The 15,271-nt window shown below is 44.5% G+C and overlaps 1 protein-coding gene across 2 annotated transcripts in view; it reads right to left on the bottom strand.

Annotated features, from left to right (window-relative positions):
* LOC129820823 (syntaxin-binding protein 5-like) overlaps nt 1-15,271 on the bottom strand; it is a gene marked incomplete at its 3' end in the record, with an annotated part of 165,381 nt that overhangs the window by 76,750 nt on the left and 73,360 nt on the right. For both annotated transcript variants that reach the window (XM_055877812.1, XM_055877813.1), the window contains 1 exon segment: nt 7,206-7,287. In XM_055877812.1, the coding sequence (XP_055733787.1) occupies nt 7,206-7,287 (82 nt within the window).

Genomic DNA, 15,271 nt, shown 5'->3' with positions numbered 1-15,271 from the left:
GCCTTCCATTGCAACCCGGAGATAGTAGGCCTTCCATTCCACCCAAGACATAGTAGGCCTTCCTTTCCACCCCAGACATAGTAGGCCTACCTTTCCACCCGAGACATAGTAGACCTTCCTTTCCACCCAAGACATAGTAGGCCTTCCTTTCCACCCCAGACATAGTAGGCCTAGCTTTCCACCCCAGACATAGTAGGCCTTCCTTTCCACCCCGGACATAGTAGGCCTTCCTTTCCACCCCAGACACAGTAGGCCTACCTTTCCACCCCAAAAATAGTAGACCTTCCTTTCCACCCCAGACATAGTAGGCCTTCCTTTCCACCCCAGCCATAGTAGATCTTCCTTTCCACCCCAGACATAGTAGGCCATACCTTTCCACCCCAGACATAGTAGGCCATACCTTTCCACCCCAGACATAGTAGGCCTACCTTTCCACCCCAGACATAGTAGACCTACCTTTCCACCCCAGACATAGTAGACCTTCCTGTCCACCCCAGACATAGTAGACCTACCTTTCCACCCCAGACATAGTAGACCTACCTTTCCACCCCAGACATAGTAGGTCTACCTTTCCATCCAAGACATAGTAGGCCTTCCTTTCCACCCCACAATCTCTCTCTATCTAGTTCTCTCTCTCTCTCTCTCTCTCTCTGATGCCACTAGCAGGGTGGTAATCCATTGTGTGTGCGTGTCAATCACGATCCTGTCACTCAGACTAGTGACACGGGAGACTGTACGCCTATTGTGTTAACAGAAACAAGCTCTCTGTCTCCTCTCTTCAAAGAAATGCCAAAGAGCGCAGGAACGAAATGAGGAAAACTACAAATTGCAAAGAGGGGAGGGGTGAAGGGACTGGGAGATCGATAAAGTGGAGGAGAGGAAGAGAGGAGGGGAGCAGCTATTAAACAAGTCTTGGAGAGGAAGACAGGAGGGGGAGCAGCTATTAAACAAGTCTTGGAGAGGAAGACAGGGGGAGGAGCAGCTATTAAACAAGTCTTGGAGAGGAAGACGGGGGAGGAGCAGCTATTAAACAAGTCTTGGAGAAGAAGACAGGGGGGGGAGCAGCTATTAAACACGTCTTGGAGAGGAAGACATGGGGGGGAGCAGCTATTAAACAAGTCTTGGAGAGGAAGACATGGGGGGGAGCAGCTATTAAACAAGTCTTGGAGAAGATAGGAAGACAGGAGGGGGAGCAGCTATTAAACAAGTCTTGGAGAAGAAAATATGAAGACAGGAGGGGGAGCAGCTATTAAACAAGTCTTGGAGAAGAAAAGAGGAGGACAGGGGGAGGAGCGGCTAATAAACAAGTCCTGGAGAGGAAGACAGGGGGAGGAGCAGCTATTAAACAAGTCTTGGAAGAAGACATGGGGGGGAGCAGCTATTAAACAAGTCTTGGAGAGGAAGACAGGGGGAGGAGCAGCTATTAAACAAGTCTTGGAGAAGATAGGAAGACAGGAGGGGGAGCAGCTATTAAACAAGTCTTGGAGAAGAAAATATGAAGACAGGAGGGGGAGCAGCTATTAAACAAGTCTTGGAGAAGAGAGGAAGGCAGGAGGGGAGCAGCTATTAAACAAGTCTTGGAGAGGAAGACAGGGGGAGGAGCAGCTATTAAACAAGTCTTGGAGAGGAAGACAGGGGGAGGAGCAGCTATTAAACAAGTCTTGAGAGGAAGACAGGGGGAGGAGCAGCTATTAAACAAGTCTTGGAGAGGAAGACATGGGGGGAAGTAGCTATTAAACAAGTCTTGGAGAAGAAAAGAGGAAGACAGGGGGGGAGCAGCTATTAAACAAGTCTTGGAGAAGAAAAGAGGAAGACAGGAGGGGGAGAAGCTATTAAACAAGTCTTGGAGAAGAAAAGAGGAGGACAGGGGGAGGAGCGGCTAATAAACAAGTCCTGGAGAGGAAGACAGGGGGAGGAGCAGCTATTAAACAAGTCTTGGAAGAAGACATGGGGGGGAGCAGCTATTAAACAAGTCTTGGAGAGGAAGACAGGAGGGGGAGCAGCTATTAAACAAGTCTTGGAGAAGAGAGGAAGACAGGAGGGGGAGCAGCTATTAAACAAGTCTTTAGGCAGACTGGGAAAACCTGGGTCCTGAACTGCATTATCGTGCAATTATCATGTAATGATCAACACAGGCAGAGAGAGAGAATGGAACATGCAGCCTTGGATAAAAGGAGGAATGCTGAGATATAAGGAGTTTAGCGAAGCATGGGTTCAGGGATACTGTGTAATGTCACAAACAGCACTCACCACATGTATTAACGCGTTAGAGAGGACTGCATTTGTACAGTGCCTATCATAAGTCTTCAACCCCACGGGATTTGTTCACGTTCTGGTTCGTTACAAAGTGGGATTGAAATGTATTTCATTGCATTTGCTTCTTTTGTCACTGAGCTACACAAAAAAGCTACAGTAAAAAGAAAATTCTCAGATTTTTACAAATTTTTACAAAATAAATAACTAAAATGTATTCCATAAGTATTCCCCCCTTTTTGTTATATCTGGCCTAAATACGTTCAGGAGTAAAAATGTGCTTACGAAATCACATAATACGTTGGATGGACTCCAACTCTATCTACAAAAGCATAACAGATTGTCCAAAGCAAATAGCATGTAAAACCAAGCCACAAAACACAGATATATATATACAGTATACTGTATACTCTATATCTTACAACTGCATCAGCATCTAACTGCCTGAACATTCATCCATGTAATGCCTATTCTGCTCCTTCTTCTCATCTAACACAATGCCTATTCTGCTCCTTCTTCTCATCTAACACAATGCCTATTCTGCTCATTCTTCTCATCTAACACAATGCCTATTCTGCTCCTTCTTCTCATCTAACACAATGCCTATTCTGCTCCTTCTTCTCATCTAACACAATGCCTATTCTGCTCCTTCTTCTCATCTAACACAATGCCTATTCTGCTCCTTCTTCTCATCTAACACAATGCCTATTCTGCTCCTTCTTCTCATCTAACACAATGCCTATTCTGCTCCTTCTTCTCATCTAACACAATGCCTATTCTGCTCCTTCTTCTCATCTAACACAATGCCTATTCTGCTCCTTCTTCTCATCTAACACAATGCCTATTCTGCTCATTCTTCTCATCTAACACAATGCCTATTCTGCTCATCTTACCTGGCCGCCCTGTTCACCACGCTATCGTCCAGAAGGAGGAAACAGTACAGGTGCTCAAAGCAGGGACCAAGAGACTGAAAAACAGCATCTATCTCCAGGCCATCGGACTGTTAAATAGTCACGACTAGCCGGCCTCCGCCCAGTACCCTGCTTTCCGCCCACTACCCTGCTTTCCGCCCAGTACCCTGCTTTCCGCCCAGTACCCTGCTTTCCGCCCAGTACCCTGCTTTCCGCCCAGTACCCTGCTTTCCGCCCAGTACCCTGCTTTCCGCCCAGTACCCTGCTTTCCGCCCAGTACCCTGCTTTCCGCCCAGTACCCTGCTTTCTGCCCAGTACCCTGCTTTCCGCCCAGTACCCTACTCTGCCCCTTAGTCACTGTTACTAGCAGGCTACCATTGGGTACTGTATCCTGCACCTTTGGGACTACTGCCCTACAGTATGTACAGGGTCATTAAACACTTGTCAATTTAATAATGTTTACATACTAAATATATATACTGTTTCAGTCAAAAGTTTGGACACACCAACTCAAAGGTTTTTCTTTAATTTTACTATTTTCTACATTGTAGAATAATAGTGAAGACATCCAAACTATGAAATAACACATATGGAATCATGTAGTAACCAAAAAAGTGTTAAACAAATCAAAATTAATGTTATATTTGAGATTCTTCAAAGTAGACACCCTTTGCCTTGATGACAGCTTTGCACACTCTTGGCATTCTCTACCCTTTCCCAGACCTGTGCCTCGACACAATCCTGTCTCGGAGCTCTACGGACAATTCCTTCGACATCATGGCTTGGTTTTTGCTCTGACATGCACTGTCAACTGTGGGACCTTATATAGACAGGTATGTGCCTTTCCAAATCAAGTCCAATCAATTGAATTTACCACTGTTGTAGAAACATTTCAAGGATGATCAATGGAAAGAGGATGCTCCTGTGCTCAATTTCGAGTCTCATAGCAAAAGATCTGAATACTTATATTTCATAAATCATAAATGTAAAAAAAATTTTTTTTTTCGCTTTGTCATTATGGAGTATCATGTGTAGATTGCTGAGGATTTTTATTTTATTTGATACATTTCAGAATATGTCTGTAACGTAACAAAATGTGAAACAAGTCAAGGGGTATGAATATTTTCCGAAGGAACTGTGTGTATATGTAACAGTATAACTTTAAACCGTCCCCTCGCCGTCCCCTCAGCGTGAACCAGGGACCCTCTGCACACAACAACTGACAGCCACGAAGCGTCGTTACCCATCGCTCCACAAAAGCCGCGGCCCTTGCAGAGCAAGGGGCAACACTACTAATAGGTTTCAGAGCAAGTGACGTAACTGATTGAAACGCTACTAGCGCGTACCCGCTAACTAGCTAGCCATTTCACATCCGTTACATATATAGATATATACTGCTATAAAAAACATTTTATTTTATTTTAATTTTGAATTATTGTGTGCTTGTTTGACATTTACTGCATTGATTGCTAGGAACTAGGAAAATGAGCACTTCGCTTCACCTACCATAACACCTGCTAACTGGGTCCGCGAGAAATACAATGTGATTTGATTTACAAACCCCCCTTATAACAATGTATGCCATTCAACAGACACTTTTATCCTAAGCTAATTACAGTCATGCGTGCATACATTGTACATTTGGAAGATCCAGGGAATCAAACCCACTAGCCTGGCATTGCAAACACTATGTTCTACTAACTGAGTTACAGAGGTCCCTGTTCTACTAACTGAGATACAGAGTTCCCTGTTCTACTAACTGAGTTACAGAGGTCCCTGTTCTACTAACTGAGTTAGAGGTCCCTGTTCTACTAACTGAGTTACAGAGGTCCCTGTTCTACCAACTGAGTTACAGAGGTCCCTGTTCTACTAACTGAGTTACAGAGGTCCCTGTTCTACCAACTGAGTTACAGAGGTCCCTGTTCTACTAACTGAGTTACAGAGGTCCCTGTTCTACTAACTGAGTTAGAGGTCCCTGTTCTACCAACTGAGTTACAGAGGTCCCTGTTCTACTAACTGAGTTACAGAGGTCCCTGTTCTACTAACTGAGTTACAGAGGTCCCTGTTCTACTAACTGAGTTACAGAGGTCCCTGTTCTACCAACTGAGTTACAGAGGTCCCTGTTCTACTAACTGAGTTACAGAGGTCCCTGTTCTACTAACTGAGTTACAGAGGTCCCTGTTTTACTAACTGAGTTACAGAGGTCCCTGTTCTACTAACAGAGTTACAGAGGTCCCTGTTCTACTAACGGAGTTACAGAGGTCCCTGTTCTACTGAGTTACAGAGGTCCCTGTTCTACTAACTGAGTTACAGAGGTCCCTGTTCTACTAACTGAGTTACAGAGGTCCCTGTTCTACTAACTGAGTTACAGAGGTCCCTGTTCTACTAACTGAGTTACAGAGGTCCCTGTTCTACTAACTGAGGTACAGAGGTCCCTGTTCTACTAACTGAGTTACAGAGGTCCCTGTTCTACTAACTGAGGTACAGAGGTCCCTGTTCTACTAACTGAGTTACAGAGGTCCCTGTTCTACTAACTGAGTTACAGAGGTCCCTGTTCTACCAACTGAGTTACAGAGGTCCCTGTTCTACCAACTGAGTTACAGAGGTCCCTGTTCTACTAACTGAGTTACAGAGGTCCCTGTTCTACCAACTGAGTTACAGAGGTCCCTGTTCTACTAACTGAGTTACAGAGGTCCCTGTTCTACTGAGTTACAGAGGTCCCTGTTCTACTGAGTTACAGAGGTCCCTGTTCTACTGAGTTACAGAGGTCCCTGTTCTACTGAGTTACAGAGGTCCCTGTTCTACTGAGTTACAGAGGTCCCTGTTCTACCAACTGAGTTACAGAGGTCCCTGTTCTACTAACTGAGTTACAGAGGTCCCTGTTCTACCAACTGAGTTATAGTCGATCTCTTACACAGAGAGAAAGCCTTTAGTCAACTCTAACATAGAGACATCCTTTAGTCAACTCTAACATAGAGACATCCTTTAGTCAACTCTAACATAGAGACAGCCTTTAGTCAACTCTAACATAGAGAGACAGCCTTTAGTCAACCCTAACATAGAGACAGCCTTTAGTCAACTCTAACATAGAGAGACAGCCTTTAGTCAACTCTAACATAGAGACAGACTTTGTCCTCAGGAGTGAATAAATCCAGTTTATAGGATTAAACCTGAACAAGGACAGTTAAACATGTTAAGTTAATGAACAAACTTGACCTTGTATGAAATTTGACATTTGCAACAACTTTGAAATGTGATGTTTGAGAAACATGAACGTCAAATTCTGACGTGAGACTGTGAGAGCTACTTGGGGGTGTACATGGGCACCTATCCAGTTTTGGATTTTCCATTCTGCTCTGCGGTCGACGATGGATTTGTTAGTTTTCAGCAGAAAACAATCTTTCTTGCTTCACCCTCAGGTATCGATAAATCTTGTTCTCTCTCTCATCTCTCTCTTTCCTACATCTCTCTCGTCTCCCTCTTTCCTACATCTCTCTCGTCTCTCTCTTTCCTATCTCTCTCTCTCACTTTCCTATATCATCTCTCTCTATCGCTTTCCTATATCGCTCTCTCTCTTGCCCATATCGCTCACTCTGTCTCTCTCTCTCCTATATTGCTCTCTCTCTCTCGCCCTCTCTCTCTTTCCTATATCGATCTCTCTCTTTCCTATATCGATCTCTCTCTTTCCTATATCGATCTCTCTCCCTCTCTCTCTCTCTCTCTCTTTCCTTATCGCTCTCTGACTGCTAAATAACAGGTTTACCATTAGTCATAACCATGCTGAAAGAGTGTTGCGTCATGGTTTGAAATCAACAGGGCCCCTCCTCACCATGTGAAATGTGAATGTTTCTGCCCAGAACAAGATTTAGAAATGAAAAATGTTAGATTCAAAAAGAGGAAGATGATCGGGGGGTAAAACGCTCAGATTCCAGAACAGATTATTTGTCCTTAAATGGCTGAGAGAGAATGCCAACTAAATACTGTATTCCAACTGGACTTGTGGATGGAGAAATAAGGGGAACAGAATAGAAGCAGTCCTACCTCATTGATGAGGAACTGTAGCTGGAGGACAGCGGCTCCACTCTCATGTTGGCTGTAGCAGTCCACACCAGGCCGGCCCAGTCTGATGACATCACACAGTCAAGGAAACATCCAGGAAGTAGGATGCATTGGCATAGCGCAACACAATGTATAGCACACACACACGCACAGACACACAGACACACAGGCACACAGACACACAGACAGACAGACAGACAGGACACACACACACACACACACACACACACACACACACACACAGCAACTGTTACACCACTTGATACACTAGCAAATAGTTTTTTTGTACAATATACAGTATTTGTCACAATATATACAAAAAGTTATATAACAAATAAAAGAAAAACTCTGCCAACCCTACTTGCAGATGCAGGTGGATGAAAAGTCTAAATAAATTGCTGAGCGTCGTGACACACAAAGGGCTCTTCAGGAACTGTTGTCTACCATTCGCCAGTGGTGTTCCAGAGGGCGATGGACCAGATCCTTGAGTGGATTGGACGCTACCTGGATGACATCGTCGTTACTGGAGAAGATGAAGAGGACCATCTCCAGAACTTGGATGTGACCTCACAGAGATTGAAGGACTACGGACTGCGAGTTCGGAAGGACGAATGTGTATTCTTCGTTTCTTGTAAGCACACACCTACGACATCAAGTAAGCGTGAGTCAGAACTGCACTGAAGTGCAACGTAGATGGATTCTCCAGGTTACCACTACCTGTGGTCATGCTCCCTGTGGACATAAATGTCAGACCCCAGTAAGACTAGCTTTTCGGTTAATGGGGACGGTAATTAATCAAATCAAAAGTCACGTCAAGTGGAAATCGTCTACCTCAGACGAGTGTAAAATGCACCAGTCACTGCAACACAGATGGGGAGAAACACAAGAAATGACCCAGTGTTATCTGAAGTGATAGACATCATCATCATCATCATCATCAAAGGTCCTGCTCTGGAACTGAAACCGTTTACCTTTCCAGGAGAACTGAGCTGTCGGTACAGTCCAGCTGTCTTGCCAGAGTGAATTTGCGAACACAAGAGATATGTTAACTAGCAAATCGATTAACATTTCTTGCTAGCTAACCAAATTACATGTGCATCTCTAGCTGTGTAGCCACCGGAAAACGATACGAGGGGAAAAACTCAACTTGTAAAAAAAAGTCACTCACTCACTCCACCTTCTCCTCCGATGATATGACATCCTCTAGGCAACTGTACCAGGCTAACTGTTATTTCCAACTTGATAGCAGTATTTTTTGGACAACCAAGAAATCTATTGGTGAATTATATTCATCTTGCATTGAACTACATATATTATGCCAACAACGCCTTAGAGTACGTCATGGAATGTTGAGACAAAAAATTACCTATTTTTCATACCTCTTATAAAGTATAAAGTTGGTTTTGTAGCATAAACTGGGAATTGTATGTGTTTGACTGTTATTAGTATTGTCTGTTTGTTTCATATATAGTTAGTTAACACACTGTTAGTTCCACTTTAAAATAAACCATCAAATGGGAATTATCCTATCAATCTGTCTCTCGCTTTTCATCTTTTCCCTCTCTCCCTCTCTGTCCTCTCCTCTGTCTCTCTCCATACCACTCTTACACTGAAATCGATAGAACCACTAGGGAAAAAAAAAATCAAAGCCCTCACAATCGGCTCAGTAAAATCGAGTGGACAGGGCCTTCCAAGCGTATACATCCATGTTACATAAGGAGTTAGACAAGAAGGATAAAAATCTGCTTCCATGCACAGCCAATATATTAGTCACAGTTGCTGTCCAGTTTTATTTGAGCTTGGCTGGGCATCTCTTTTCTATCACCAAAGCCTTTATTAAACAAGCACAAAACAACCACATTACAGGTACATTACAGGTACATAAGCAAGAATGGCATATTGTGTGTGTGTGTGTGTGTGTGTGTGTGTGTGTGTGTGTGTGTGTGTGTGTGTGTGTGTGTGTGTGTGTGTGTGTGTGTGTGTGTGTGTGTGTGTTTGTTTGTTTGTTTGAGAATGCGTGTGTGTGTGTACGCCTACCTTTTAAACCCAATGTGTGTGTTCCTGTGTTCTAGCTGGGTCAGTCTCTATGTGTTTTAGCTGGGTCAGTCTCTATGTGATCTAGCTGGGTCAGTCTCTATGTGTTCTAGCTGGGTCAGTCTATGTCTTCTACCTGGGTCAGTCTATCTGTTCTAGCTGAGTCAGTCTATGTGTTCTAGCTGGGTCAGGATCTATGTGTTCTAGCTGGGTCAGTCTCTATGTGTTCTAGCTGGGTCAGTCTCTATGAGTTCTAGCTGGGTCAGTCTCTATGTGTTCTAGCTGGGTCAGCCTCTGTGTGTTCTAGCTGGGTCAGTCTATGTGTTCTAGCTGGGTCAGTCTCTATGTGTTCTAGCTGGGTCAGTCTATGTGTTCTAGCTGGGTCAGTCTCTATGTGTTCTAGCTGGGTCAGTCTCTATGTATTCTAGCTGGGTCGGTCTCTATGTGTTCTAGCTGGGTCAGTCTCTATGTGTTCTAGCTGGGTCAGTCTCTATGTGTTCTAGCTGGGTCAGGATCTATGTGATCTAGCCGGGTCAGTCTATGTGTTCTAGCTGGGTCAGTCTCTATGTATTCTAGCTGGGTCAGCCTCTGTGTGTTCTAGCTGGGTCAGTCTATGTGTTCTAGCTGGGTCAGTCTCTATGTGTTCTAGCTGGGTCAGGATCTATGTGTTCTAGCTGGGTCAGTATCTATGTGTTCTAGCTGGGTCAGCCTCTGTGTGTTCTAGCTGGGTCAGTCTATGTGTTCTAGCTGGGTCAGTCTCTATGTATTCTAGCTGGGTCAGTCTCTATGTGTTCTAGCTGGGTCAGTCTCTATGTGATCTAGCTGGGTCAGTCTCTATGTGTTTTAGCTGGGTCAGTCTCTATGAGTTCTAGCTGGGTCAGTCTCTATGTGTTCTAGCTGGGTCAGTCTCTATGAGTTCTAGCTGGGTCAGTCTCTATGTGATCAAGCTGGGTCAGTCTCTATGTGTTCTAGCTGGGTCAGTCTCTATGTATTCTAGTTGGGTCAGTCTTTATGTGTTCTAGCTGGGTCAGTCTTTATGTGTCCTAGCTGGGTCAGTCTCTATATGTCCTAGCTGGGTCAGTCTCTGTGTGTTCTAGCTGGGTCAGTCTCTATGTGTTCTAGCTGGGTCAGTCTCTATGTGTTCTAGCTGGGTCAGTCTCTATGTGATCTAGCTGGGTCAGTCTCTATGTGTTTTAGCTGGGTCAGTCTCTATGTGTTCTAGCTGGGTCAGTCACTATATGTTCTAGCTGGGTCAGTCTCTATGTGTTCCAGCTGGGTCAGTCTCTATGTGTTCCAGCTGGGTCAGTCTCTGTGTTCTAGCTGGGTCAGTCTCTATGTGTTCTAGCTGGGTGGTGGGCTGTTGGGGACCAGTAGAATTAACAGTCTGTGACCATCCTGTTTCTCGTTCCTCAGGAGGGAAGAGGTGGTTGAGGAGGGGGGTGGGCAGACAGTCTCCCTCTCTCCATCCAGTCTCCCTCTCTCCATCCAGTCTCCCTCTCTCCCTCCAGTCTCCCTCTCTCCCTCCAGTCTCCCTCTCTCCCTCCAGTCTCCCTCTCTCCATCCAGTCTCCCTCTCTCCATCCAGTCTCCCTCTCTCCATCCAGTCTCCCTCTCTCCCTCCAGTCTCCCTCTCTCCATCCAGTCTCCCTCTCTCCATCCAGTCTCCCTCTCTCCCTCCAGTCTCCCTCTCTCCCTCCAGTCTCCCTCTCTCCCTCCAGTCTCCCTCTCTTCCTCCAGTCTCCCTCTCTCCATCCAGTCTCCCTCTCTACATCCAGTCTCCCTCTCTCCATCCAGTCTCCCTCTCTCCATCCAGTCTCCCTCTCTCCATCCAGTCTCCCTCTCTCCATCCAGTCTCCCTCTCTCCATCCAGTCTCCCTCTCTCCATCCAGTCTCCCTCTCTAGTGTAACGTGCCACTGACAGGTGTGAACATGTTTATTAAAAGGGAATCAGATCATCACAGGCCGAGTGAATCAGATCATCTCAGTTCTAGTGATTCAGATTATAACAGTCCTAGTGATTCAGATCATCACAGTCCTAGTGAATCAGATCATCACAGTCCGAGTGAATCAGATGATCTCAGTCCTAGGGAATCAGATCATCACAGTGTGAGTGAATCAGATAATCTCAGTCCTAGGGAATCAGATCATCACAGTGTGAGTGAATCAGATCATCACAGTGTGAGTGAATCAGATCATCACAGTGTGAGTGAATCAGATCATCAGTGTGAGTGAATCAGATCATCACAGTGTGAGTGAATCAGATCATCACAGTGTGAGTGAATCAGATCATCACAGAGTGAGTGAATCAGATCATCCCAGTCCTAGTGAATCAGATCACCTCAGTCCTAGTGAATCAGATCACCTCAGTCCTAGTGAATCAGATCACCTCAGTCCTAGTTAATCAGATAATCTCAGTCCTAGTGAATCAGATCACCTCAGTCCTAGTGAATCAGATCACCTCAGTCCTAGTGAATCAGATCACCTCAGTCCTAGTGAATCAGATCACCTCAGTCCTAGTGAATCAGATCATCACAGTGTGAGTGAATCAGATCATCACAGTGTGAGTGAATCAGATCATCACAGTGTGAGTGAACCAGATCATCACAGTGTGAGTGAATCAGATCATCACAGTCCTAGTGAATCAGATCATCACAGTGTGAGTGAATCAGATCATCACAGTCCTAGTGATTCAGATCAATCAGATCATCACAGTCCTAGTGAATCAGATCATCACAGTCCTAGTGAATCAGATCATCACAGTCCTAGTGAATCAGATCATCACAGTCCTAGTGATTCAGATTATCTCAGTCCTTCCTCCTCCCTCTTCCTCCTCCACATCCACCCACCCACCCCATCTCCTCCTCCCTCATCCTGAGGAGGACTGGTGTTCTTGCGTAGTATTATTACCAGGCCCTGTATCAGGTTGAGGTATGGTATTATTACCAGGCCCTGTATCAGGTTGAGGTATGGTATTATTACCAGGCTCTGTATCAGGTTGAGGTATGGTATTATTACCAGGCTCTGTATCAGGTTGAGGTATGGTATTCTTACCAGGCCCTGTATCAGGTTGAGGAGTGGTATTATTACCAGGCCCTGTATCAGGTTGAGGAGTGGTATTATTACTAGGCCCTGTATCAGGTTGAGGTTTGGTATTATTACCAGGCCCTGTATCAGGTTGAGGAGTGGTATTATTACCAGGCCCTGTATCAGGTTGAGGTGTGGTATTATTACCAGGTCCTGTATCAGGTTGAGGTGTGGTATTATTACCAGGCCCAATATCAGGATGAGGTATGATATTATTACCAGGCCCTGTATCAGGTTGAAGTATGGTATTATTACCAGGCCCAATACCATGTTGAGGTATGGCATTATTACCAGGCCCTGTATCAGTTTGAGGTATGGTATTCTTACCAGTCCCTGTATCAGGTTGAGGTATGGTATTATTACCAGGCCCTGTATCAGGTTGAGGTTTGGTATTATTACCAGGCCCTGTATCAGTTTGAGGTATGGTATTATTACCAGGCCCTGTATCAGGTTGAGGAGTGGTATTATTACCAGGCCCTGTATCAGGTTGAGGAGTGGTATTATTACCAGGCCCTGTATCAGGTTGAGGAGTGGTATTATTACCAGGCCCTGTATCAGGTTGAGGTTTGGTATTATTACCAGGCCCTGTATCAGGTTGAGGTATGGTATTATTACCAGGCCCTGTATCAGGTTGAGGTTTGGTATTATTATTTAAGGTCTCATTTCACACCAAAAGAACGGCCATTAGAAGAAACGTTGCTGCATACGACTGAGCTAATGTTGACTGAGACACAACAGTATCAGACGGACACAGGAGAGACCAGAATGTACTGACTGTTTTCCTAGTTGGGGTTGTTTTTGGTCAAGTTCCATCCGTAACCTAGCATACGAACCGAGACGGTAGGATATCTAGATAAATGATGGTGATTAACTTCTTTGGGACTGGGGGGCAGTATTGAGTAGCTTAGATAAAAAGGTGCCGTGAGTAAACTGCCTGCTACTCAGGCCTAAAAGCTAGAATATGCATATAATTAGTCGATTTGGATTGAAAACACTCTGAAGTTTCTAAAACTGTTTGAATGATGTCTGTGAGTATAACAGAACTCATATGGCAGGCAAAAACCTGATAAAAAATCCAACCAGGAAGTGGAAAATCTGAGGTTTGTAGTTTTTCAAGTCATGGCCTATCGAATATACAGTGTCTATGGGGTCATATTGCACTTCCTAAGGCTTTCACTAGATGCCAACAGTCTTTAGAACCTTGTTTGAGGCTTCTACTGTGAAGGAGGGGGGAATGAGAGCTGTTTGAGTCAGGGGTCTGGCAGATTGCCATGAGCTCAGTCTCGTGCCCTCCTGTGAGAGTTAGCTGCGTTCCATTGCATTTCTACAGCAAAGGAATTCTCCGGTTGAAACATTATTGAAGATTTATGATAAAAACATCCTAAAGATTGATTCTATACTTCGTTTGACATGTTTCTACGAATTGTAATATGACTTTTTGTCTGAACTTTCGCCTGGACTTGCCCGCGCCTCCTTAGTTTGGATTTGTGTACTAAACCATCGAACAAAAAGGAGGTATTTGGACATAAATGATGGACTTTTTCAAACAAAACAAACATTTATTGTGGAACTGGGATTCCTGGGTGTGCATTCTGATGAACATCATCAAAGGTAAGTGAATATTTATAATGCTATTTCTGACCTCTGTTGACTCCACAACATGGCGGGTATCTGTATGGCTTGTTTTGGTCTCTGAGCGCTGTACTCAGATTATTGCATGGTGTGCTTTTTCCGTAAAGCTTTTCTGAAATCTGACACAGCGGTTGCATTAAGGAGAAGTTCATCTATAATTCCATGCATAACACTTGTATCTTTTATCAATGTTTATTATGAGTATTCTGTAATTGATGTGGCTCTCTGCAAAATCACCGGATGTTTTGGAAACAAAACATTACTGAACATAATGCGTCAATGTAAACATATATAAACATATATTTGGATATAAATATGAACTTTATCGAACAAAACATACATGTATTGTGTAACTTGAAGTCATATGAGTATCAATTGATGAAGATCATCAAAGGTTAGTGATTCATTTTATCTCTTTCTGCTTTTTGTGTCTCCTCTCTTTGGCTGGAAAAATGGCTGTTTTTTATGTGACTAGGTGCTGACCTAACATAATCGTTTGGTGTGCTTTCGTCGTAAAGCCTTTTTGAAATCGGACACTGTGGCTGGATTTACAACACGTTTATCGTTAAAATGGTGTAAAATACTTGTATGTTTGAGGAATTTTAATTATGGGATTTCTATTCTTTTGAATTTGGCGCCCTGCAATTTCACTGGCTGTTGGCGAGGTGGGACGCTACCGTCCCGCATATCCCAGAGAGGTTCAAAAAAGCAAAAATTACCTCTCCCCTTCCACCCACCTCTACCCCTCCATCTGTCAATTGATCCATCCATCCATATCTCCACCGCTTCCAGCCCAGGCCTCCGAGGCCTTCCATCCATCTCTCCTGCCCTCTCATCATCCCTCACTCAATGGCTGACGGGCCGATAAATTACAGCGGTGTTCGCCACGCTCCATTTAATGAGGAAGAGATCAATCTGAGAAGTGGTTATGACCCCAAGGAGAGGAATTAAGGAGAGAGAGAAGGAGAGGAGGTTGTTCCAAATGTATTATTTTGACCAATGAAGTCTAGTCTTCTTTTGAGGGTGAGATGATTATCAAATTCAGAGAAAGAACACTACTCATCTTAAATCCTCTCCTCTCCTCCTCTTCCCTCTCCTCTCCTCCTCTTCCCTCTCCTCTCCACCCTTCCTCCTCTTCCCTCTCCTCTCCTCCCTTCCTCCTCTCCTCCCTTCCTCCTCCTCCTCCCTCTCCTCCCTTCCTCCTCTTCCCTCTCCTCCTCTTCCCTCTCCTCCTCTCCTCCCTTCCCTCTCCTCTTCTCCTCTCTTCCTTCTCTTTCCGTCATGCCACAGCTGTGTGTC

Source organism: Salvelinus fontinalis, chromosome 23, assembly GCF_029448725.1.
Source record: "Salvelinus fontinalis isolate EN_2023a chromosome 23, ASM2944872v1, whole genome shotgun sequence".
NCBI classification, from domain to species: domain Eukaryota; kingdom Metazoa; phylum Chordata; class Actinopteri; order Salmoniformes; family Salmonidae; genus Salvelinus; species Salvelinus fontinalis.
Note: the sequence above shows the minus strand (reverse complement) of the source record. Positions and strands in the feature narration are given on the sequence as shown.